Here is a 24,585-nt window from a genome sequence, read left to right as displayed (position 1 = left end):
ACCTCTAGAGGCCTATACTAGAGTAACTACAATGCATATGGGGTGACAGTGGAAGGGATGGTCCTGTGCCTGGCTCCTGCTATTTTCATTGGGTTTAGGCATTTATCCAGATGTATAGAACTCAGAGCTAGTCCTAGCCCAGTTTCACAACTTCTGAAATCTAAAAGGAGGACAGAGGAAAGGACAGCAGAGGAGCCCTGGGTATCCCAAGCCTTGTGCCTATAGCAGTAAAACTTCCATCAATTCCAATGGACTAGAAGATTGGCCTTGGGCATGGACTTTAATGTTTGATGCCTCAGCTTCCTCATCTGGGAAATGGAGATAACTGTACTCCTTAGTCCACAAAATTGTAAGTATTAAATAAGATAATTCATCATAAAATAGCAGAGAGACTACCTCTTAGTAAGTCGTCAGTAAACATTAGCTATTATTTTAATTAATTCCTTTAAAATGGCTTCTAATCACTTAAGACTTAATGGCTTTTAATCACATGAAGAGCCAAGCATAAATAGATGGAGCCCCTGTCGCAGTCTTCACGTGAAGAAGTTAGTGAGCCACATGCCTGGATCATCTCTCCACTTGCCCTCTGCCCTCAATGTTGATGTTCCAGCTCCCCGCCACTGCAGAAAATACTCCTGCCTCCTCCGGTAGGCCACAGTACCATAACTGATACCTTGGCTCAGATTCCCTGACTCTTTGTTGCCCTCTGCTGACACAGGTGTGTGTGCCATCTGCCGGGCTTGGGTGAGGGGGGATGGCTGGTGAGTGTGCAGTGATAGACACCCAGAAGTCTATTCTATTTTCCCGACACTCATGCCACCAATTGTAAACTCTGACATTATATTCATATAATGTCAGTCTTTCTCAAAAAACAAAGGAAAACTTGGTAGAAGTTCAATACTTGTCAGTTGTCAGTAGCTATACAAATTAGTATAAACAGATTTACAAAGCATTTTGGGGAAAACAACTTTGTGGAAATTAAGGATAATTTTTATATAAAACACTCTATTTTGATGTAAAGAAGACAGGCTATGTTAGCATATTAAGATGAAATTCATATCAAATTGACACTAGGAGTGGAAATTATGCTGGAGGAACTCCCAACACATGCCCCCGACAAACTGTGAGCAGCTCTGGGCGCATGTAAGTAGTTGGTATTGACGCCACAGTTAAACTGGGCAAATGAATGTAGACTTACTTTTAGTGAAAACAAACAAAAAGGACACACGGGTATTGGGGATTAGTGAGTGTACAGAAAAATTCGGTCTTAGAAGAGACAAGGATTAACATCAGCAAGATGGTGGTATAGGAATATCTAGCACCTGTACCCTTCCAGAAACATCAATCTGGACAGCTATCCACACATAAAAATATCTTCACAGGACCTAAGGATTCCAGGTGAGGGACCACAGCACCTGGGAGAGGCACAAAAATAAGAAAAGATGCATTGAAGAGGATGGGAAAGACAGATTCACATTATCCCCATCACTCCTCTCCCAAGTCTGGGCAGCTCAGTGTGGACAGAGACACCTTCCCTATCAGAAAAGGAGAGTGAAGTGAGCACCCAACTTCACTGACCCCAGCACTGGCTTATCCTAGCACCAGATTGACTCCTATAGCCCTAGGTGGCTCCCTTGAACTGAGACCCCGGCCCACTCTGGTGCTTGCTGGCTCCTGTACCCCAAGTATCTCCCGTGACACCAGGCTCCTGACAGACTCCTGAGAACCCAAGTTCCTCACCCACCCCAGAGCAGTCCAGCTGCCTTGGCCCCAGGAGCTCCCATGACCCTGTGTGGCTTCAGAGGGCTCAGGCTTCCAACTAGTTTCACCATGCTGGTCCTTCGGGGAAGGGACTACTTCCATGGGGGGGAGGGCAGTCATAGGTTGAGGAGAGCAGTGTTTTTATTGGTCACCTCCATGTCAAAGATCGGAATTGTCCCCAATTCGGATATAGTGACAAGTATGCTTTATCAGGGACCAAAGCTTGCCTTATGGATCCCCACAGTGCCCTGGTTGGCCAAATGATTCATTTAGATTCAAGAGGAATGGGCCTAAAATTTCTTAGACCACAAGGGTGGGGAATCCATCCTTTGGGGCCAAGTAATCTTGGTTTTCTAGTACTGTTCAGTGGATAGGCCAATGTAAATGTTTTAGCAGTAATTTGTCATAAAAGAAAAAGAGTCTACGGGTGGGGATTAAAGAGTTGGAGATGCAGCACTGAGGTTGTAGCTCTGATTTCCCGGACTTTCTGTTCTGAAAGAGACTTACCCAACACGGAGTTAGAGTTGACTCAGGCCAGAAATCCCCTGCAGGCTTGAGTGGGTACCTGCTAATTTTAACCTCTGAATTAATCAGGGTGATTCCTGCCGGGGTACTGACCTCTGAGAATCCAATAGATGCTATGGATCCACTCCCCAGAAACAGAACAAATGCACATTCAAACAAAACTATTCATTCTGTTTTCGTGGTGCTCTCAGATTTAAAAAAAAAAAAAAAATCTATTGGGCTTCCTGTTTCTGGGCTCCAAGCCCCACCCAGGAACTACTGTGGAGAGAAAAGGTCAGTGAGTATTTCCCTCTTACCCAGGGCCAGGAACTCAAGAGCATTGGAGCCCTCCGTTCCTTTCTAGCCTGGTTCTTGCCTGGCTCCAGCCTTCCTGGAAACCTCTGGAGAGTAGCATGTACTCTGGAGGGTCGAAGTGGTGTCTGGCTCTGGAACTTCTACTTCTGCCTCATTTGTTCCTGAAGACCAGCATTCAAGGTAATTTCCATAAATTGTCTGTTTATGACTGTGCACCAAAGGCACAGTCAGATGGGAAAGGGGATATGGGATGTGGCTCAACCCTGGATATATAGTCTCCAGGCCACACTGCGTTTCCTCACAAATAAAACATCGCTGGACAGTCAGCTCTAATGCGTCTGTTGGAGCAAAAATTAATATAAGACCTGGTCTTATTTTACTATAATATAAGATCGGGTTTTATACTATACCATACTATACTATACTATACTATACTATACTATACTATACTATACTATACTATATTATATATAATACCGGGTCTTATATTAATTTTTGCTCCAAAAGACACATTAGAGTTGATTGTCCGTCTAGGCCTTATTTTCGGGGAAACATGGCAGGTACTTCCATCCTGGTAGCAGGGAGGTGGCAAGTTAGGGAGCTTACCTTAGCCTTGGAGAATCCGGCGCCATCTCTTTTCCCAAGGGGACATGACAGGACACTGGGGAGATGGGGAAGTAGACCCCTCGTATTTAGTCCCATGGTTGTGGTCTGTGAAATATCTTTTGCATTTTGAATGATAGGAAGCTCCACATTGATAGCTGCTCAGGCACGCTTCTGCCGCTCCCTGTGGCATTCTTTGAGACTTCTGGCTATGCAAGGAGTAGCGTCCTGAGCCAAGGTAAATGATGTTATCATTGTCCCAAAGAGGTTAAATTTGTAGGAAAGAAAACTTGGAAAGGACTGCTCTGTCCAGGGTCTCTGAATGACGGTCTGAACAGAGGCCTGAGGAGCCTCAAATATAAAAGGCACCCCCAAATATCTGGTTGTTAAGAGTTAGGTTTCATTCCCTAGGCACAGACTTGTTCTGGTTCCCACGTGTGCCCAGGGACTGAGCTAACTTGGCTTTTCCTGTTACAGCTGCCCAGCCCTCCAGTACCTGTCTTCCCAGGCCAGCTGAGAAGCGGGCGTTAAACTATTGCCTTTTTCATTATTCCCCTTTAAAAATGCTCAGATCTTTTTTGTGTACAAGTCTTTAATGATCACTACTCTAAGAAAAATGAGTAAAAAAAAACATGGGAATAAGTATAATATGATAAAATTATGACAATATGTAACTTTTAGGGAGATGAGGTAGAAATGCTCAGAGGAAATCCTACTGATCACTCAGGCAAGTCCTCTCAGGGTGACAATACTTTGGATCTAGTTCATGACTGCGTAAGACTAGAGACATGAGGTCGTGGCTTTATGGGCTCCACAGGGCTGATTCAACTCATAGGACACTGATATGGACTCGTGAGTAGGGGGCTGATATGAAGTATTAACCCAACTGTTGGGAAAGAGAACGCTACCAAGAGAACTGGAATATTTCATGACTTTCTCTAGATACAAGTTCAAGGTGTCTGAATTTCTTTGTGCATAGATTACGCCTACATATGGCCATCTTAGCCCCAATTTGTGACCCCCATCATTAACCACATTCCATCTACATTGAATTTTTTTTGCCTCAAAGAAGGTGTTTTCTCTCTTGCTGGTAGGACTAAGTAATACATGCCCACCCTTCCACCTAAGATTTCCTGCACCCCCCTCTCCCCCACCCTCCCACAGCAGAAACTCTGAGCATAAAACTCTGTCAACCAAAAATAATTTTAGGCTATAATAAGGAATAAATAGTATTTATTTGAGCAAAGGATTGCAATCTAAGAAATGCAGATTCAGGTAGCAACCCAAACTGTCATCCTCCAAGACAAAGGAGAGGCCGCCTGTCTTTTATGGGGAAAACCTTCCAGGTTCCCATTCAGATTACCTCATTGATGTTGACCAGAAAATTCCAGACTAATTGATCGAGATTATGCTTCTGAAAGAGGTTAAAACAAAAATTAAGTTGGGTATTAAATCTAGGTTTGCTATCATGGGCTTTAGTGCAAGTGACACCATTTGGGGCCTGTGGTTTTCTCTTTAACATTACCCTCCCCTAGGCCTGCTCTAGCCAACTGAGCTACTTCCACTTCCTCAACTGAATCTTGCTTTTTTTTTTTTTTTTGTCTCTGGGGACTTGATATTATTTTTTCTTTTTCCCCTCTGCTTGGAACACTCATTATTTCCCGTTCCCATCTTTCCCTAGCTGATTTCTACTTATACTAATTCTTACTTACACTTTCCGTGGAAGTTGTTTCTGACCCCCTAATTCTAATATGTGCTGCCTTTTGTGTGCCTCCGCAGAATTCCGTAATTTTCTTTTCCTAACACTTATCACCAATAGTAAAACTGTCTGATTAATTGTCTGTAGCACTGGAATGGGAGTTCCTTAAGGGGAGGAGTTATATTTTATTGTATAAATGGTGTCTAGCACAGAGCCTAATACATAGTGTTACTCAACATTTATTAGGTGAATGAATAAATTGATGTAATTTGTATGTATAAATGGATGAACAGAGGGAAGAAAAGAAGGGAGGGAGGAAATTAGGAGTCACTGTTTCAGTCAAGTTGGGAATTTAGAGTAGCCTTGATATCAACAGGCCCTGATAAATTCTCTCATTTCCCACAGTAGCTATTTCAAACTTTCACTCTTATCCTCAAGTCCCCTTACCTCAATTCTCTGACCTCTGAGCAAAGAACTTGTCTCCTATTTCACTGAAGAAATGGGCACTAGAAATCATTAGTCAGAAATCTCTTCAAAACTACAAATTACTCTATATCACTGTCTTTCCCTCAGAAAAGAGGTATCTCCTCTCCCCGCTAAAACTCTGCTCTGAACCCTCTCTAGCCCAACCCATCAGGCACCTTCTTTCTCTCCTATGTGTCCCCAGCCACGGCTCCTTCCCTTGACCTATCATAGCTTGTCTGTTTCCTCTTTAAATAAAACTAAAAACTAATGCCAAAAAAACTCTCTTTATCTTTCATGCCCCTTTACATAATACCCTACCATTCTCCTTCACAGTCACACTAATGTGTCTTAAAAGAATAGTTTACATTTTTGTTTTTGGATTTTAAAAATTAGTTTCAGGTGTACAAAACAACATCGTGATTAGACATTTTTATTCCTTACAAAGTGATAATTATAATAAGTCTTTTACCTATCTGACACTGTACATAGTCATTATGATATTATTGACAATGTTCTCTATGTTGTACTTTATATCCCCAATAAAAACGACAATTTTTTAAAATTATAGTTGACATTCAATATTATTTTATATTAGTTTCAGGTTTACAGCACAATGGTTAGACAATTATATAATTTATGCAGTGATCCTCCTGGTAAACACTATACATAATTTTTATAATATTATTGACTATATTAGCCATACTATATTTTATATCCTCATGACCCTTTTGTAACCATCAATTTGTACTTCTTAATTGCTTCAACCTTTCTCATCCACCCTCAACCCCCTTCCCATCTAGTAACTATCAGCTTGCTCTATGTATTTATGAATCTGTTTGTCTTATTTATTCATTTATTTTGTTCTTTAGATTCCACATATAAGTGAGATCATATGATATTTGTCTTTCTCAATCTGACTTATTTCACTTATACACTCTAGGTCCATTCATGTTGTCGCAATGTTCAGATTTCATTCTTTTTATGGCCAAGTAATATTCCATTTTATTTGGTACTACAATTCCTTTTTTTTTTATTAGTTTTACGTGTACAAGACAAGGTAATACTCAGACGCCCACCATCTACATCCCTCACACTGTGAACCCCCCTCCCCCCACCCACCATCCCTCCGACCTCACACCCAGCCATCACATCACACACATAAAATTATACTTGGCATTCATTAATGTTTAGCCTCTGGTGCACAACGCCACGATCAGGCATCCACACCATCCCTGAGGTGGTCTCCCAAATAGGACGCATGCCCATTGGATACCCAACAAAACCCCTACAACATTATTGAATAAGTTCCCAAATTAATTTCCAGAAAACCCTGAGGCCATCTTGCGGCCACCAGCCGCCTCCCAATCCCTTCACCTTTCCCCTATCCCCAACCCCCACCCACCCCCGCCCATCTAACAACTCTCGGTTTTTTGTGTGTGTCCTCAAAACTGTCTCTGATTAGTTCATTCACATAGTCTTTTCTTTAGATTCCATATATAAGTGAGATCATATGGTACTTGTCTTTCTCTTTCTGACTTATTTCACTTAACATAATGTTCTCTAGATCCATCCATGTTGCTGCAAATGATAAGATTTCTTTCTTTATGGCTGTGTAATACTCCATTGTATAAATGTACCACAGCTTCTTAATCCAGTCATCTACCGATGGGCATTTCGGTTGTTTCCATATCTTGGCTATTGTGTAAAGTGCTGCAATAAACATAGGAGTGCATACAGATTTTCGAATTGGAGTTTTGGATTTCTCCGGGTAGATGCCTAGGAGTGGAATTACTGGATCATAGGGTAGTTCCATTTTCAGATTCCTGAGATACCTCCATACTGTTTTCCATAGTGGCTGCACTAATCTGCAATCCCACCAACAGTGCACTAGCGTTCCCTTTTCTCCACATCCGCGCCAGCATTTGTTGTTTGTTGATTTATTGATGATAGCCATTTTGACTGGAGTGAGGTGGTATCTCATTGTGGTTCTTATTTGCATTTCTCTGATGGTTAGTGAGGTTGAGCATTTCGTCATATGTCTTCTTGCCTTCTGTATGTCCTTTTTAGAAAAATGTCTCCTCAAGTCCTCTGCCCATTTTTTATTTTTTTATTTATTAGTTTCAGGTGTACAAGACAAGGTAATACTTAGACGTTCATCATTTATATCCCTCACACTGTGAACCTCCTTCCCCCCATCCACTATCCCTCCGACCTCACACTGAACCATCACATTATATATATAAAATTATAGTTGGCATTCATTAATGTTTAGCTTCTGGTGTACAATGCCATGATCAGGTATCCACAGTATCCCTGAGGTGGTCTCCCAAATAGGACGCATGTCCATCGGATACCCAACAAAATCTTTACAACATTATTGAATACCTTCTCCAAATTAATATTCAAAAAAACCCTGAGGCCATCTTGTGGTTACCAGCTGCTTCCAAATCCCTTCACCTTTCCCCTTATCCCGAACCCCCCCCTACGCCCATCAAACAACTCTCGGTTTTTTCTTTGTGTCCCCAAAACTGTTTCTGATTAGTTCATTCACATAGTCTTTTCTTTAGATTCCATATATAAGTGAGATCATATGGTACTTGTCTTTCTCTTTCTGACTTATTTCACTTAACATAATGTTCTCTAGAGCCATCCATGTTGTTGCAAATGATAAGATTTCTTTCCTCTTTATGGCTGCGTAATACTCCATTGTATAAATGTACCACAGCTTCTTAATCCAGTCATCTACCGATGGGCATTTCGGTTGTTTCCATATCTTGGCTATTGTGTAAAGTGCTGCAATAAACATAGGAGTGCATACAGATTTTTGAATTGGAGTTTTGGATTTCTCCGGGTAGATGCCTAGGAGTGGAATTACTGGATCATAGGGTAGTTCCATTTTCAGATTCCTGAGATACCTCCATACTGTTTTCCATAGTGGCTGCACTAATCTGCAATCCCACCAACAGTGCACTAGCGTTCCCTTTTCTCCACATCCACGCCAGCATTTGTTGTTTGTTGATTTATTAATGATAGCCATTTTGACTGGAGTGAGGTGGTATCTCACTGTGGTTTTTATTTGCATTTCTCTGATGGTTAGTGAGGTTGAGCATTTCTTCATATGTCTTCTTGCCTTCTGTATGTCCTTTTTAGAAAAATGTCTCCTCAAGTCGTCTGCCCATTTTTTAATTGGGTTGTTTGTTTTTTTGGAGTTGAGTTGAGTAAGTTTTTTATAGATTTGTGATATTAATCCCTTAACAGATATATCATTGGCAAATATCTTTTCCCATTCAGTAGGATCCCTTTTTGTTTTATTGATGGTTTCCTTTGCTGTGAAAAAACTTTTTAGTTTGATGTAATCCCACATGTTTATTTTTTCTCTTACTTCCCTCGCGCGAGGGGATATATCAGTGAAAATCTTACTCTGGGTAATGTCCATGAAGATTCTTCCTATATTTTCTTCTAGATATTTTATGGTTTCAGATCTTACATTTAAGTCTTTAAGCCATTTTGAATTTGTTTTTGTATATGGTGTAAGGAGGTGGTCCAGCTTCATTTTCTTGCATGTGTCTGTCCAGGTTTCCCAACACCACTTATTGAACAGACTGTCTTTACCCCATCGTACATTCTTGCTTCCATTGTCATACATTAGATGGGCATATAGGCATGGATTTACGTATGGACTCTCTATTCTGTTCCATTGATCTATGTGTCTATTTTTATGCCAGTACCATGCTGTTTTGATTACTGTAGCCTTGTAGTATAGTTTGAAATCAGGTATCGTTATACCTCCCACTTTGCTCTTATTTCTCAAGATTGCTGAGGCTATCCGGGGTCTTTTATGGTCCCATAAAAATTTTAGGATTATATGTTCTATTTCTGTGAAAAACGTCGTTGGTAGTTTGATAGGAATTGCGTTGAATATGTATATTGCCTTAGGCAGTATGGACATTTTAACTATATTAATTCTTCCTATCCATGAACATGGAATGTGTTTCCATCTATTTATGTCTTCTTTCATTTCTTTCTTCAGTGTTGTATAATTTTCTGAGTACAGATCTTTTACATCTTTGGTTAGATTTATTCCCAGATATTTTATAGTCTTTGGAGCAATTGTAAATGGAATTGTTTTTTTAATTTCTCCTTCTGATATTTTATCATTGGTATATACAAATGCAACTGATTTCCGAATATTAATTTTATATCCTGCTCCTTTACTAAATTCATCTATCAGTTCTAATAGTTTCTTGGTGGAGTCTTTAGGGTTCTCTATATATAGTATCATATCATCTGCATATAGTGATAATTTTACTTCCTCCTTACCAATTTGGATGCCTTTTATTTCTTTCTCTTGTCTGATTGCTGTGGCTAGAACTTCCAGCACTATGTTGAATAGAAGTAGAGAAAGTGGGCAACCTTGTCTTGTTCCTGATCTTAGGGGGAATGGTTTTAGCTTTTCCCCATTGAGTATGATGTTAGCTGTGGGTTTGTCATATATGTCCTTTATTATGTTAAGATATGATCCCTCTATTCCCACTTTCTTAAGGGTTTTTATCATGAAACGTTGCTGTATTTTATCAAATGCTTTTTCTGCATCTATTGATATGATCATGTGATTTTTATTTTTCATTTTGTTAATGTGGTGTATCACATTAATTTATTTGCGGATGTTGAACCACACCTGCATACCACAGATGAATCCCACTTGATCTTGGTGTATGATCTTTTTAATGTATTGCTGAATTCTTTTCACTAATATTTTGTTGAGAATTTTTGCATCTATGTTCATTAGAGATATCGGCCTGTAGTTTTCTTTTTTTGTGGTGTCTTTGTCTGCTTTTGGGATCAGGGTGATAGTGGCTTCATAAAAAGTGTTTGGGAGTCTTCCTTCCTTCTGGATTTTTTGGAAGAGCTTGAGGAGAATAGGTGATAATTCTTTTTGGAACGTTTTGAAAAATTCACCTGTAAAGCCATCTGGTCCAGGGCTTTTGTTTGTTGGGAGATTATTGATTACTGATTCAATTTCCCTGGTGGTAATCAGACTGTTCAGGCTTTCTGTTTCTTCTTGAGTTAGCCTTGGAAGGTTGTGCGCCTCTAGGAAATTGTCCATTTCTTCCAGATTGTCAAATTTGTTGGCATATAGTTGCTCATAGTAATTACTTAAAATTTTTTGTATTTCTGTGGTGTCTGTTGTCACTTCTCCTCTTTCATTTCTGATTTTATTAATTTGGGTCCTCTCTCTCCTTTTTTTAATGAGTCTGGCTAAAGGTTTGTAAATTTTGTTTATCTTCTTTAAGAACCAACTCTTGGATTCATTGATCTTTTGTATTGTTTTTCTGGTTTCTAGTTCATTTATTTCCACTCTGATCTTTGTTATTTCCTTCATTGTGCTCCCTTTAGGCTTATTTTGCTGTTCTTTTTCCAGATCCCTTAAGTGTGAAGATAAACTGCCAATTAGTGACGTTTCTTGTTTCTTTAGGTAGGCCTGCAGTGCTATGAACTTCCCTCTTAGGACTGCTTTCGCAGCATCCCATAGATTTTGGGTCATCGTGTTCTCATTCTCATTTGTCTCAAGATATCTTTTGATTTCTTCTTTGATCTGCTGCTTGACCCATTCATTATTTAGTAACATGTTATTCAGCTTCCATGAATTGGTGTGTCTTCCTGGTTTTTTTTTTCCTGTAGTTCATTTCTAATTTCATAGCACTGTGGTCAGAGAAGACAATTGGCATGATTTCAATTTTCTTAAATTTATCAAGGCTTGTTTTGTGTCCTAACATATGATCTATCTTAGAAAATGTTCCATGTGCACTTGAGAAGAACGTGTATTCTGCAGCATTGGGCTGAAATGCTCTGAAAACATCAATTAAATCCAAGTGGTCCAAAGTGTCATTTAAGGCTGTTGTTTCCATATTGATGTTCTGTCTGGAGGACCTGTCCCTTTCTTGTCAGAGGTGTGTTGAAGTCCCCTACTATGATAGTGTTGCTGTTGATCTCTGTCTTTATGTCCATCAGTACCTGTTTTATATATTTAGGTGCTCCTATTTTAGGTGCATAGATATTTACTAGGGTTATGTCCTCTTGTCGGATTGATCCCTTTATTATTATATAGTGCCCATCTTTGTCTTTTAATACGTTCTTCATTTTAAAGTCTATTTTGTCAGATATAAGTATTGCAACTCCAGCTTTTTTCTCGCTTCCATTTGCATGAAATATCTTACTCCAACCTTTCACTTTCAGCCTGTGTGTGTCTTTTGATCTGAGATGACAGCATATACAAGGGTCTTGCTTCCTTATCCACTCAGCCACCCTATGTCTCTTGATTGGAGCATTTAATCCGTTTACATTTAAAGTGATTATTGATAGGTACATAGTTTTTGCCATTTTTAAATTTGTAGTAAATTGTTTTCATCTTTCTTCTATTTAGAGAAGTCCTTTTAGTATTTCTTGCAATGCTGGCTTGGTTGTAATAAATTCTTTCAGTTTGTTCTTTTCTGGGAAGCTCTTTATCTCTCCATCAACTTTAAATGATAGCCTTGCTGGATAAAGCAATCTAGGTTGTAGGCCTTTGTGTTCCATCACTTTGAGTATCTCCAGCCACTCCCTCCTGGCCTTCAATATTTCTGTAGAAAAGTCATTTGATAGCCTTATGGGAGTTCCCTTGTACGTAATCTTCTGCCTTTCTCTTGCTGCTTTTAAGATTCTCTCTTTGTCTTTAAGCTTTGCCATTTTAACTATAATGTGTCTTGCTGTGGGCCTGTTTGGGTTTATCCTGGTTGGAACTCTCTGCACTTCCTGGCCTTGTATGTTGGTTTTCTTCATCAGGTTAGGGAAGATTTCAGACATTATTACCTCAAATATGTTCTCAATCCCTTGCTTCCTCTCTTCACCTTCTGGTATTCGTATGATGTGCATGTTGTTGCGCTTGATGTTATCCCAGAGGTCTCTTAACCCATCTTCATTGTTTTTTATTCTTTTTTCTTTCTGTTGTTCAGTTTGAGTGATCTCTGCTAACTTGTCTTCTAAGTCGCTGATTCGATCCTCTGCTTCATCTAACCTGCTGGTCATTCCTTCAAGTGAGTTCTTAATTTCGGTAATTGTGTTCTTTAGTTCTAGCTGGTTGTTCGTTAAGATTTCTACATACTTTTTTAGTTCTAACTGGTTGTTCTTTATGATTTCTATATCCTTCTTTATGTCTTCTCTAAGCTCCTTAAACATTCTTATCACCAGTGTTCTGAACTCTGTCTCTGACAGGTTGGTTACCTCTGCTTCATTTGGTTCCAGTTGTGGAGGTTTCTTCTGTTCTTTTAATTGGGACTTGTTTCTTTGTCTCCCTATTCCGACTGACTCTCTGTGTTTGCTTTGATGTATTAGGAAGATCCCCTAGTGCTCTTAGTTCTTGCTGGGTTATCTTATGTAGTATGTGTCCATTATATTTGACTTGGACTACTTCGTTCTTCTCCTCTGCATGTGCTCCACAGGTGGTTCGTGTGTTTAGTATATTGTCCTGTTCAAGAAGAACTTTAATTGCTTTTTGCTTGTGAGTAGGTGGGTTTAACTCCTAGGCCGTCTAGTTGTGAAACTTGGCTCTGCCCACCACAGGGTGTTCTGCTGGGTGAGGGTTGGCCACTTAAATGAGGTTTGGCCTCTATGGGCTCTTGTGCCTTCAGAGAATTCCCTCTGGGTGTGTGACTTGTTGGTCAAACCCAGTACTACTCTGGTTTGGTCCAGAGTTGGCTTCTGGATATGTTGAATCTTGTGCCTCTCAAGCCGGGCCCTGTTAGGGCAGTTTCAGCACAAATCAAATTACCAAGTACAACAACAACAACAACAACAACGAAAATAAATCAAGTACATTCACATGTAAAATACAACCGACAATCCCCACTCAACATAGGCAAAGATATCAAAGGAATAAAGGCAGAACAAAGCAAATCACAACAAGCAGGAAAAAAAAAAAAAACACCAAGCAAAGCAAAACAGAAAGCAGCACCAGTCTTGGCTTAAGCCCACCAAGTAATCTCCAGGTTGTCCTCCGCTGTGCCAAAGAGTTCCCTGCCTATTGCACAGGCAGCGCTGGTCACCTGGTGCCCAGAGTGAATTTGGGAGTGTAGATTTATATGCGAGGGGCTGAGGGATCTGGATGACAATTTTCAGAGAGACCGTGCAGTTTCTGTCCTTTCCTGCACAAATGCATGCTGAGAGTAGCTCCACCAGCCCTGTGCCCAGTACTCCTGAGTCTTAGGGCCCTCCTTCCGTGGGTGTGGGGGAGGGGGTGGGCGGGAGATCTCTAAGCTGCTGAAAGCTGAAAGCTGCATCTGCCGCTTACTGCTGAACTCAGGGAGTGCTTCCCCGGTTGCCCTTGCCCCGCCCCAGGCCTGCCAGAGAGGGTGGGGGCTGGGGATAGAGGGGTCTTCTCTCTCTCAGGCCAGCCACGTCACACTCCTCCTGCAGGCCGGAAAAGGTGGTGGCTGGGGGTGTGGGAGTCTCCTCTCTCCTCGTCCAGCGAAAATCCCCTCCTCCCAGCCTCTTCCAAAGGTCAGAGCTGGCTGCCAACCTTCCCAGCGCCTGAGCACAGACGCCCCTCTGTAATCTGACACTACTTTTCAGTTCAGGAGTCAGTTTAAGTCTCTGGAAGTGCGGGGGGGGGGGGGGGGAGGATTCGAAAAGCGCAGTGAGGGGCCCAGGTGTGGCGTCTGAGTTCTTTGTCTGCCCCGGGGCCCACGAGCTGCCCGCCCCGGCAGGAGCGATCAGCTGTGGGACGCAGGGAAAGAGCCCACGTCCTGGACCCTACGCTCTCCGCTGCACCCTGGGCTCCCGTGGGACTCTATAGCCCCGGGTGCTGCCTGCCGCTGCTGCTGTGGGAACACTACAGGGCCGCGGCTCTACCGTGGGGGGTGGAGAGAGCGTGGCGCGTTTCCTCTTGCCCTCCTCGCTCCTCCCCTGCTTGCCCAACTAGTGCACCCCAAAGCAAACCTTCCACGAGTCTCCGCTCTGTCCTGAGATTCGCGCAACGGTTGCCGTCAGGCCTGGGCTCTTCTAGGAGTCTGCGCTCCGTCCTGGGCGCCACGGTGGCGGTCGCCGGCCAGCCATGGGGCGGGGAGCGTGCTTCCACTTCCATGGGGGGGGGAGCGTGCTTCCACTTCGCTGTCCTGCCTCCTCCCCTGCTCGCAATCAGCACCCACCTTCAGGTAATTCCTCCACGAGTCTCCCCGCTGTTCTTCAAGTAATCCTTCCACGAGTCTCTTAGGAGTCTCTTAGCTGTTATGCGTGATGAGCAAAGAGTTGTTTGATGGGTTATATGTCCCATTTGTAATAAGATCCGGAGGAGAACTCAGAAAATGTGCTCCGCTGCCGCCATCTTACATTCTCTCCCGCCTACAATTTCTTTATCTAATCATCTATTGATGGGTATTTTGGTGGTTTCCATATCTTGGCTGTTGTAAATGTGCTGCAATGAACATAGGGGTGCATTGTATATCTTTTTGAATTAGTGTTTTAGATTTCTTCGGGTAAATAACCAGAAATGCAATGGCTGAGTCATAAGGTAGTTCTATTTTTAATTTTTTGAGGAAACTCCAAATCACTTTCAATAGTGACTGCACCAATTTGCAATCCCACCAACAGTGTAATAGGATTCCCTTTTCTAGGCATCCTCACCAACACTTGTCATTTGTTCACTTATTGATGATAGGCATACTGACAGCTGTGAGGTGATATCTCATTGTGGTTTTAATTTGCATTTCTCTGATGATTAGTGACATCTTTTTTTCTTTTTCTTTTTCTAAATTAAAGTTTATCAGGGGAAAATACTTAGTAAAGTTACATAGATTTCAGGTGTACAATTCTGTGTTATGTTATCTATAAATCTCATTGTGTGTTCACCACGCAGAGTCAGTTCTTCTTCCATCACCATATATTTGATCCCCTTAACCCTCATCTACTACCCCTTGACCCCTTACCCTCTGGTAACCACTAAACTATTGTCTATGTCTATGAGTTTTTGTTTCTCATTTCTTTCTCTTGATCTTTGTTGTTTTTAGTTTATATACCACATATCAGTGAAATCAGATGGTTCTCTGTTTTTTCTGTCTGACTTATTTCGCTTAGCATTATAATCTCAAGATACATCCATGTTGCCACAAATGGTCCTATTTCATCTTTTCTTATAACAGGATAGTATTCTATTGTGTATATATACCACAACTTCTTTATCCATTCAATTTTTGAAGGACATTTTGGTTGTTTCCATGTCTCGGCCACCATAAATAAAGTTGCAATGAACATTGGAGCACACGTGTCTTTATGGATAAATGTTTTCAGATTTTTTGGGTAGATACCCTGGAGAGGGATTGCTGGGTCATATGGTAATTCTATTCTTAATTTTTTGAAGAACCTCCACACTGCCTTCCATAATGGCTGCACCAGTCTGCATTCCCACCAACAGTGTATGAGGGTTCCTTTTTCTCCACAGCCTCTCCAACACTTGTTATTATTTATTTGTCTTGTTGATGATAGCCATTCTAAATGGGGTGAGGTGATATATCATTGTGGTTTTTAATTTGCATTTCTCTGATGATAAGTGATGTTGAACATTTTTTCATGTCTATTTGCCATTTGTATGTCCTCTTTGGAGAAATATCTCTTCAGGTCCTCTACCCATTTTTAATGGGGTTCTTTGTTTTTTTGTTGTTGAGTTGCATGAGTTCCTTGTATATTTTGGCCCTTATCGAAGGCATTGTTTGCAAAAATCTTCTCCCATTCATTGCTTGCCTCTTTATTTTGTCAATGGTTTCTTTTGCTGTGCAGAATATCTTAAGTTTGATATAATCCCATTCATTTATTTTAGCTTTTACTTCCATTGCCTTTGGAGTGAAATTTATAAAACGCTCTTTGAATCCAAGGTCCATAAGTTTAAACCTATGTTTTCTTCTATGCAGTTTATTGTGTCAGGTCTTATACTTAAGTCTTTGATCCATTTTGAATTAATTTTGGTACGTGGTAAAAGATAGCTGTCCAGTTTATTTCTTTTGCATGTGGCTTTCCAATTCTCCCAGCATTATTTATTGAGAGGCTGTCTTTTCTCCATTGTATGTTTTTTGCCTCTTTGTAAAAAATTATCTGTCCATATATATGTGGTTTCATTTCTGAGTTCTCAATTCTATTCCATTGGTCTACGTGTCTGTTTTTCTGCTAATACCATGGTGTTTTGATTATTGTTGCCCTGTAGTACAAGCTAAAATCAAGGAGTGTGATACCTCCAGCATTGTTCTTTTTTCTTAAGATTGCTTTGGCTATTCGGGGTTTTTTGTGGTTCCAAACAAATCTGATGATTTTTTTGTTCTATTTTTTTAAAAAATGCCATTGGGATTTTGATGGGGATTGCATTAAATCTGTATATTACTTTGGGTAATATGGCCATTTTAACTATGTTGATTGTTCCAATCCATGAGCACAGAATGTCTTTCCATTTCTTTGTGTCTTCTTCAATTTCTTTTAAAAATGTATTATAGTTTTCAGTATATAGGTCTTTCACATCTTTTATTAAGTTTATTCCTAGGTATTTTATTCTTTTTGCCTCAATTGCAAAAGGAATTGTTGTTTTTTGTATTTCTTTTTCTGAGATTTCATTGTTAGTATATAGAAATGCAATGGACTTTTGTACGTTGATTTTGTGGCCGGCCACATTACTGTATTCGTTGATTGTTTGTAATAGCTTTTTGGTGAAGTCTTTAGAGTTTTTTATATATAGCATCATGTCATCTGCAAAGAGTGATAATTTAACTTCTTCATTCCCAATTTGGATGCCTTTTATTTCTTTCACTTGCCTGATTGCTCTGGCGAGGACTTCCAACACTTTGTTGAAAAGCAGAGGTGATAGGAGACAGCCCTGTCGTGTTCCTGAACGTAGAGCAAAGGGCTTCAGTTTTTCACCATTAATTATGAGATTAGCTGAGGGTTTGTCATATATGGCCTTTATTATGTTAAAGTATTTTCCTTCTATATCTATTTTATTAAGTGTTTTAATATTAAATGGATGTTGTATCTTGTCAAACACTTTTTCTACATCAGTTGATATAATCATATGATTTTTGTCCTTTATTTTGTTTACGTGATGTATCACATTGATAGATTTGCGTATGTTGAACCATCCTTGTGCCCCTGGGATGAACCCCACTTTGTCGTGATGAATAATCTTTTTAATGCATTGTTGCATTTGATTTGCTAGAATTTTGTTTAGGATTTTTGCATCTGTATTCATCAGAGATATTGGTCTGTAGTTCTATTTTTTTGTGTTGTCCTTACCAGGTTTTGGTATCAGAGTATTGTTGGTCTCATAAAATGAGTTTGGGAGTACTGTCTCTTCTTCAAGTTTTTGGATGAGTTTGAGCAGATTGGTATTAGATCCTGTTTGAAGGTTTGGTAGAATACACTAATGAAGCCATCTGGTCCCAGACATTTGCTTTTGGGAAGGTTTTGGATGACTGATTCAATTTCGTTACTGGTGATCTATCTGTTTAGATTTTCCAGTTCTTCATGGTTCAGCCTAGGAAGACTATATGTTTCTAAGAACTTGTCCTTTTCTTCTAGGTTATTGAATTCGGTGGTATATAGTCCTTCATAGTATTCTTGGATGATCCTTTGTATTTCTGTGGTATCTGTGATAACTTCTGATTTTGTTTTTTAGTGTCTTCTCTCTTTTTATCTTAGTGAGACTAGCCAATGATTTTTCATTTTTGTTAATCTTTTCAAAGAACCACATTGTCACATCAATTTTTTCTATTGTCGTTTTGTTCTCTCTTTCATTTAGTTCTGCTCTGATTTTCATTATTTCCTTTCTTCTGTTGACCTTGGGTTAAATTTTTTCTTCTTTTTTCTAGTTCTTAAAGTGTAACGTGAGGTTATTTATTTGGGATTTTTCTTGTTTCTAGAGATAGGCTTGTAATGATATAAATTTCCCTCTTAAAACTGCTTTCGCTGCATCCCAAAAATTTTGGTAGGATGTATTTTCATTGTCATTTGTATCTATGTATTTTTTGATCTCTCCTCTAATTTCTTCTTTGTACCAGTCATTCTTTACAAGTCTGTTGTTTAATCTCCATGTATTTGTGGTTTTTCCTGCTTTCTTTTTGCAGTTGATATCGAACTTCAAAGCCTTGTTATCAGAGAATATGCTTGGTATGATTTAATCTTCTTAAATTTGCTGAGGTTGGTTTTATGTACCAATATATGTTCTATCCTTGAGAATGTTCCACGTACACTTAAAAAAATGTATAGTCTGATGTTTTAAGATGAAGTGCTCTATAAATGTCAATTATGTCCATTTCATCTAATGTGTCCTTTAGGGCTGCCATTTCATTGTTTATTTTCTGTTTGAATCATCTTTCCATAGCTGTCAATGACGTATTTAGGTCCTCTAGTATAATTGTGTTTTGGTCAATTTCTCCCTTTAGTTCTGTTAGTAGTTGCTTGGTATATTTCGGTGCTCCCTGATTGGGGGCATAAATATTGATGACTGTTATGTCTTCTTGTTGTATAGTCCCTTTTACCATGATGAAATGTCCATCTTTGTCTCTTGTTACATTTTTCACCCAGAAGTCTGTTTCATCTGATATCAGTATAGCTACACCTGGTTTTCTCTGGATACCATTTGCTTGGAGTGTCAATTTCCACCCTTTCACTTTGAGTCTATGCTTGTCCTTGTAGCTGAGATGCGTCTCTTGGAGACAGCATATGGTTGGGTTTCAGTCCCTTTACAATTAGGGTGATTATTGATATGTGAGGATTTCCTATCATTCTATCTTTAGTTTTTTGGTAAGACTGTGTCTCCATTGTTTCTTTGCCTTTTTGTTGTTGTCTGTTATTTCTGTGTGGTGGTATTCTATGATGTTTCCCTCTGTTTCTTCTTTTATTACAGTATATATTTCAGTTCTAGATTTTTTTTTTGAGTGGTTACCCTTAAGTTTATGTAAAAGAAAGTTTGATATTTAGAGTATTCCATTTTCTTCAGTGTCTTGACTTTCTCCATTCCCATAGTCCATTTCAGGCCTTTTCTCTCCCCCTTTTTATGTTTTGGTTGCCACAAATTGTCACCGTTCATGGTGGTCTAATAGTCTCCTTTAGTATTTGTTGTAAGGCAGGTCGTGTATTAGAAAATTCCCTCAGCTTCTGTATGTCTGGAAAGGTCTTTATCCCTCCTTCAAAATTAAAGGATATCTTTACTGGGTATATTATTCTTTGCTCATAATTTCTCTCTTTCAACAGTTTGAATATTTTATTTCATTCCCTCTTGGCTCTAGAGTTTCTGCTGTGAAATCTGATGATAATCTAATGGGCTTTCCTTTGTAGGTTACCATCTTCTTTTCCCTGGCTGCCTTGACGATCCTTTCTTTGTCGTTGATTTTTGACAGCTTCAATACAATGTGCCTTGGAGAAGGCCTTTTTGGGTTGCGGTAATTAGGTGTTCTATTTGCTTTTTGGATTTGAGGATCCAGTTCTTTCCACAAGTTTGGGAAGTTCTCATCGACTATTTGTTTGAATATACTCACTGTTCCCTTCTCTCTTTCTTCTCCTTCTAGTATGCCCATTATTCTTATATTGCTCTTTCTGATGGAGTCAAAAGTTCTTGTAGAGTTCTTTTTTTTTTTTTTAAGTCTCAAGTTTCTTTCTTCTTCCATCCGTGTCATTTCCAGGTTTCTATCTTCGATGTCACTGATTCTTTCCTCCATCTGGTCAACTCTACTACCTGAGCTGGCTATTTCATTCTTTATTTCTTCTATTGAATCCTTAATCTCCAGAAATTCTATTTGATTGTTTTTAAAAATGTCAATCTCTTTGGTAAAATGTTTGTGTTGTTCTTTGATTGTGTTTCTGAGTTCATTAAACTGCCTTTCTGTGTTTTCTTGCATCCCGTTGAGTTTTTTCAGAACTGCAATCTTGAATTCTGTGTCATTTAAGTCACATATTTCCCTATCCTTAAGTTCCTTTTCTGGAGACCTTTCACTTTCTTTCTGAGCTGTCTTGTTGCCTTGGTTATTCATGGCACTGACTGATTTACTATTTCTCTTCCTAAACATCTACAGGAGTGGGTTCTGCAACAGGTTGATAGGAAGAGGTCTTTCTTTTGTTTTCCAGTACGTGTTTGTAGAATGTTTTATTTTCTCTCAGATTGCAGCCTGTTTTTCTCTCACACACTGTAGTGTTATGTTTTCTCTGCACTATTCCAGCTTCTCACACAATGGGGGTATTCCCTGGATGGCGGGCTTCTCCTCTGTTAAAAGTTTGCCTGGGTCATAGGGCACTGTGTCTGTGTGGGGATGCGGAGAGCTTTTGAAGTTCCAAAGCTCTTTCTGCACCAGATTCAGAGCCCATGTGTTTCATGCAGTTCTGTAAACAGCAGTTCTGTTTACTCCTGCAGGGATCTGCCCAGATAGGTGGGGACAGGGGCAGGGTGATTTGTGACAGGTGGCCCAGACCACAACCACAGCCATCCTGCTTCCACAGCTCCCTCCCCTTTGCCAGAACTAGTTGGGCTGCGAATCTGTGTCTGCAGATCACAGTTCTCAGAAATGCAAATATTCTGTTCTTTTGATCTGACACTGCTACTGTTCTGCTTCTAGCACTGGGCAGGTGAGGGCGGGGTGAGCTCTGGGAGGGTTGGGAGGGGGCGGCTAGTCTCAGTGCCTAAGGCTTCCATTGTCTGCTCGGCAGTGAGGCTTAAGCAGTGTTTTCATCCCTCTTCCCTCAGTCTTTGCTCCGAGGTCTCTGCCGTGAGCTCTGGGTTTAGCCGTATTATATGCTGTCCCCTCAGCCCTGTGGGCCATAAGTGGAGCCCTAGAAGTCGGAGTTCTTTCCTCTCCCGCAGCTGCGGTAGTTCCAGGATGCAGCAAGCTTGGAGCACTAAGCTGAGTCTGTGTCCTGTGCCCGCGGGGCTCAGTCTCCACACTTCTCCCTTCCACCCTCCTCTGCTCCAGCAATTTGCCCACCCTTAGGTGAAAATTCAGTAGTGAGACTCTTTATCTTGCCTGTCTGCTCTGCAGGGAGTCCTTTGTGGAGTTATAGTTGTTTGATTTGTTGTAAATTCCAGGGAAGGTTTCCAGAGGCTCACCACATGCCGCTATTTTGATCGAACTAGAATGATTAGTGACATCTTTTCATGTCTATTGGCCATCTGTATGTCCCCTTTTGCGAAATGTCTATTCAGGTTCTCTGCCCATTTTTAAAATTGAATTGTTTGGTTTTTTTGGTGTTAAGTTGTATGAGTTCCTTATAAATTTTGGATATTAATCCCTTATTAGATGTATCATTGGTGAATACCTTCTCCCATTCAGTAGGCTGTCTTTTCGTTTTGTTGATAGTTTCCTTTGCTGTGCAAAAATATTTTAGTTTGATGTAGTCTCATTTGTTTATTTTTTTCTTTTGTTTTCCTTGCCTGAGGATCAGAAAAAAAATCACTAGGAGCAATGTCAGAGAGATTACTGCCTATATTTTCTTCTAGGAGTTTTATGGTTTTACATCTTATATTTAGGTCTTTAATCCATTTTGAGTTTATTCTTGTATAAGGTGTTAGAAGGAGGTCCAGTTGCATTTTTTTGCATCCATCAGTCCAGTTTTCCCAACACCATCTATTGAATGGACTGTATGTTCTTGCCTCATTCATCATAGATTAAATGACCATATAGGCATGGGTTTATTTCTGGGATATCTATTCTGTTCCATTGATCTTTGTGTATATTTTTATGTCAGCACCTTGCTGTTTTAATTACTATCGCCCTGTAGTATAGTTTGACTATCAGGTAGTGTGATACCTCCAATTTTGTTCTTTTTTCTCAAGATTGCTTTTCTCAAGATTGCTTTGGCTATATAGGGTCTTTTGTGGTTCCATACAAAATTTAAGATTATTTGTTCCAGGTGTGTGAAAAATGCCATTGGCATTTTGATAAGGATTGCATTGAATCTATAGATAGTATGTGTAGTATGGACATTTTAACAATGTTAATAATGCTTACCCATGAGCACAGTATATACTTCCATTTATTTGTATCTACTTCAGTTTCTTTGTTCAGTGTCTTATCGTTTTCTGAGTACAGGTCTTTTACCTCCTTGGTTAAATTTATTTTTAGGGTGTTTCTTTTTTGATCCAGTTGTAAATGGGTTTGTTTTCTTAATTTCTCCTTCTGGCAGTTCCTTTTTGGTGTATAAAAAGGCCACTGATTCTGAATATTAAGTTTGCATCCTGCTACTTTACTGAATTCATTGATCAGTTCTAATAGTTTTTGGTTGAATCATTCAGGTTTTCTGCAGAGGGTGCCAAAAAAATGTGTACACATTTTAAGAAAGGAAAAAACAGTCTTAAATTTGTAATTATTTAATATATACCAATATATTAAAATCGTAATTATTTAATATATACCAATAACAAAAGATGAATACAAGTCACGTTTGACTTCTGCAATTACAAGAGGTGCTCAGAGTGGTTACCATCAGCATAAACTGTTCCAACACCATAGCAGAAGAAGCAAGACTTGTTGCTGTGTGAAGTCTCCCAGATCTTCCCTTGTGCACACCACACACAGTACCATGCATCTCAAACTTAACACGAATGTGTGCAATTGTTACACATGTTTACACATGTTGGAGGTTGTGTTGAATACTTACACCTCCATTGTCGGACTTCTACAATGTTCTTGAATTTCAAATACCACTTCAAAATGCGCTCCTCGACCAACTGTGCTTCTGCCATTTTCTTCGACTGTCCTGCTGTCACATGGTGATGCTAGCATTCATTTGATTAATGTCATCTTTTGAGCGAACGCCACACTGCACATTGCTACCGTAATTCAATTCAACTTCGAAAAATAATACATAGATAACATCTCTTAAAATTTGCGTATATTTTTGGCACCCCCTGTATATAATATATCATGCTATCATGTCATCTGTAAATAATGACAGTTAGTTTTACTTCTTTCTTCCCAATTTGGATGCCTTTTATTTTTGAGTGGTTACCATTGAGTTTATGTAAAAGAAAGTTTGATATTTAGAGTATTCCAGTTTCTTCAGTACGCTTACTTTCTCTATTCCCATATTCCAGTTAGGCCTTTACGCTCCCCCTTTTTATGTTTCGGTTGCCACAAGTTGTCCCTGTTGATGGTGGTCTAATAGCCTCCTTTAGTATTTCTTGTAGTGCAGGTCGTGTATTAGAAAATTCCCTCAGCTTCTGGATGTCTGGAAAGGTCTTTATTCCTCCTTCATATCTAAAGGAGATCTTTGCTGGATATATTATTCTTGGCTCATAATTTCTCTCTTTCAATAGTTTGAATATTTGGTTCCATTCCCTCCTAGCTTGTAGAGTTTCTGCTGAAAAATCTGATGATAATATAATGGGCTTTCCTTTGTAGGTTACCGTCTTCTTTTCCCTGGCTGCCTTGAGGATTCTTTCTTTGTCATTAATTTCAGACAGCTTCAATACAATGTGCCTTGGTGAAGGCCTGTTGGGATTGAGGTAATTAGGTGTTCTATTTGCTTCTTGGATTCGAGGATCCAGTTCTTTCCACAAGTTTGGGAAGTTCTCATCGACGATTTGTTTGAATATATTCTCTGTTCCCTTCCCTCCTTCTTCTCCTTCTGGTATGCCCATTATTCTTATATTGCTCTTTCTGATGGAGTCAGAAAGTTCTTGTAGAGTTCTTTCATTTCTTTTAAGTCTCAAGTCTCTTTCTTCTTCCCTCTGTGTAAACTCCAGGTTCCTATCTTCGATGTCACTGATTCTTTCCTCCATCTGGTCAACTCTACTACCTAAGCTGGATATTTTATTGTTAATGTCTTCTATTGAGTTCTTAATCTCCAGAAATTCTATTTGGTTCTTTTTCAAAATTTCAATCTCTTTTGTAAAATGCTCATGGTGTTCTTTGATTGTGTTTCTGAGTTCATTAAACTGCCTTTCTGTGTTTTCTTGCATCTCGTTCAGTTTTTTCAGAATTGCAATCTTGAATTCTCTGTCATTTAAATCACAAATGTCCATATATCTAAATTCCTTTTCTGGAGACTTTTCACTTTCTTTCTGAGCTATCTTGTTGCCTTGGTTATTCATGGCAATCACTGATTTACTATTTCTCTTCCTAGACATCTACAGGAGTGGCTTCTGCAACAGGTTGATAGGTATGAGAAGAGCTTTTGGAGTTCCAAAGCTCTTTCTGCACCAGATTCAGAGCCCGTATGTTTCAGCAGTTCTGTTTACT

At 39.7% G+C, this 24,585-nt stretch overlaps 1 protein-coding gene across 1 annotated transcript in view; it reads left to right on the top strand.

The window, feature by feature from the left end:
* Window positions 1-2,529: 2,529 nt before the first annotated feature.
* CD48 (CD48 molecule) overlaps window positions 2,530-24,585 on the top strand; it is a 44,896-nt gene continuing 22,840 nt past the window's right edge. The window contains exon 1 of the mRNA XM_081025151.1: window positions 2,530-2,760. Within this exon, the coding sequence (XP_080881277.1) occupies window positions 2,679-2,760 (82 nt within the window). The 5' untranslated portion in view covers window positions 2,530-2,678. The remainder of the gene's footprint in view (window positions 2,761-24,585) is intronic.

Source organism: Rhinolophus hipposideros, assembly GCF_964194185.1.
Source record: "Rhinolophus hipposideros genome assembly, chromosome: 19".
NCBI lineage: Eukaryota > Metazoa > Chordata > Mammalia > Chiroptera > Rhinolophidae > Rhinolophus > Rhinolophus hipposideros.
The sequence above is the reverse complement of the archived record's forward strand: the minus strand, read 5'-3'. Positions and strand labels throughout refer to the sequence as shown.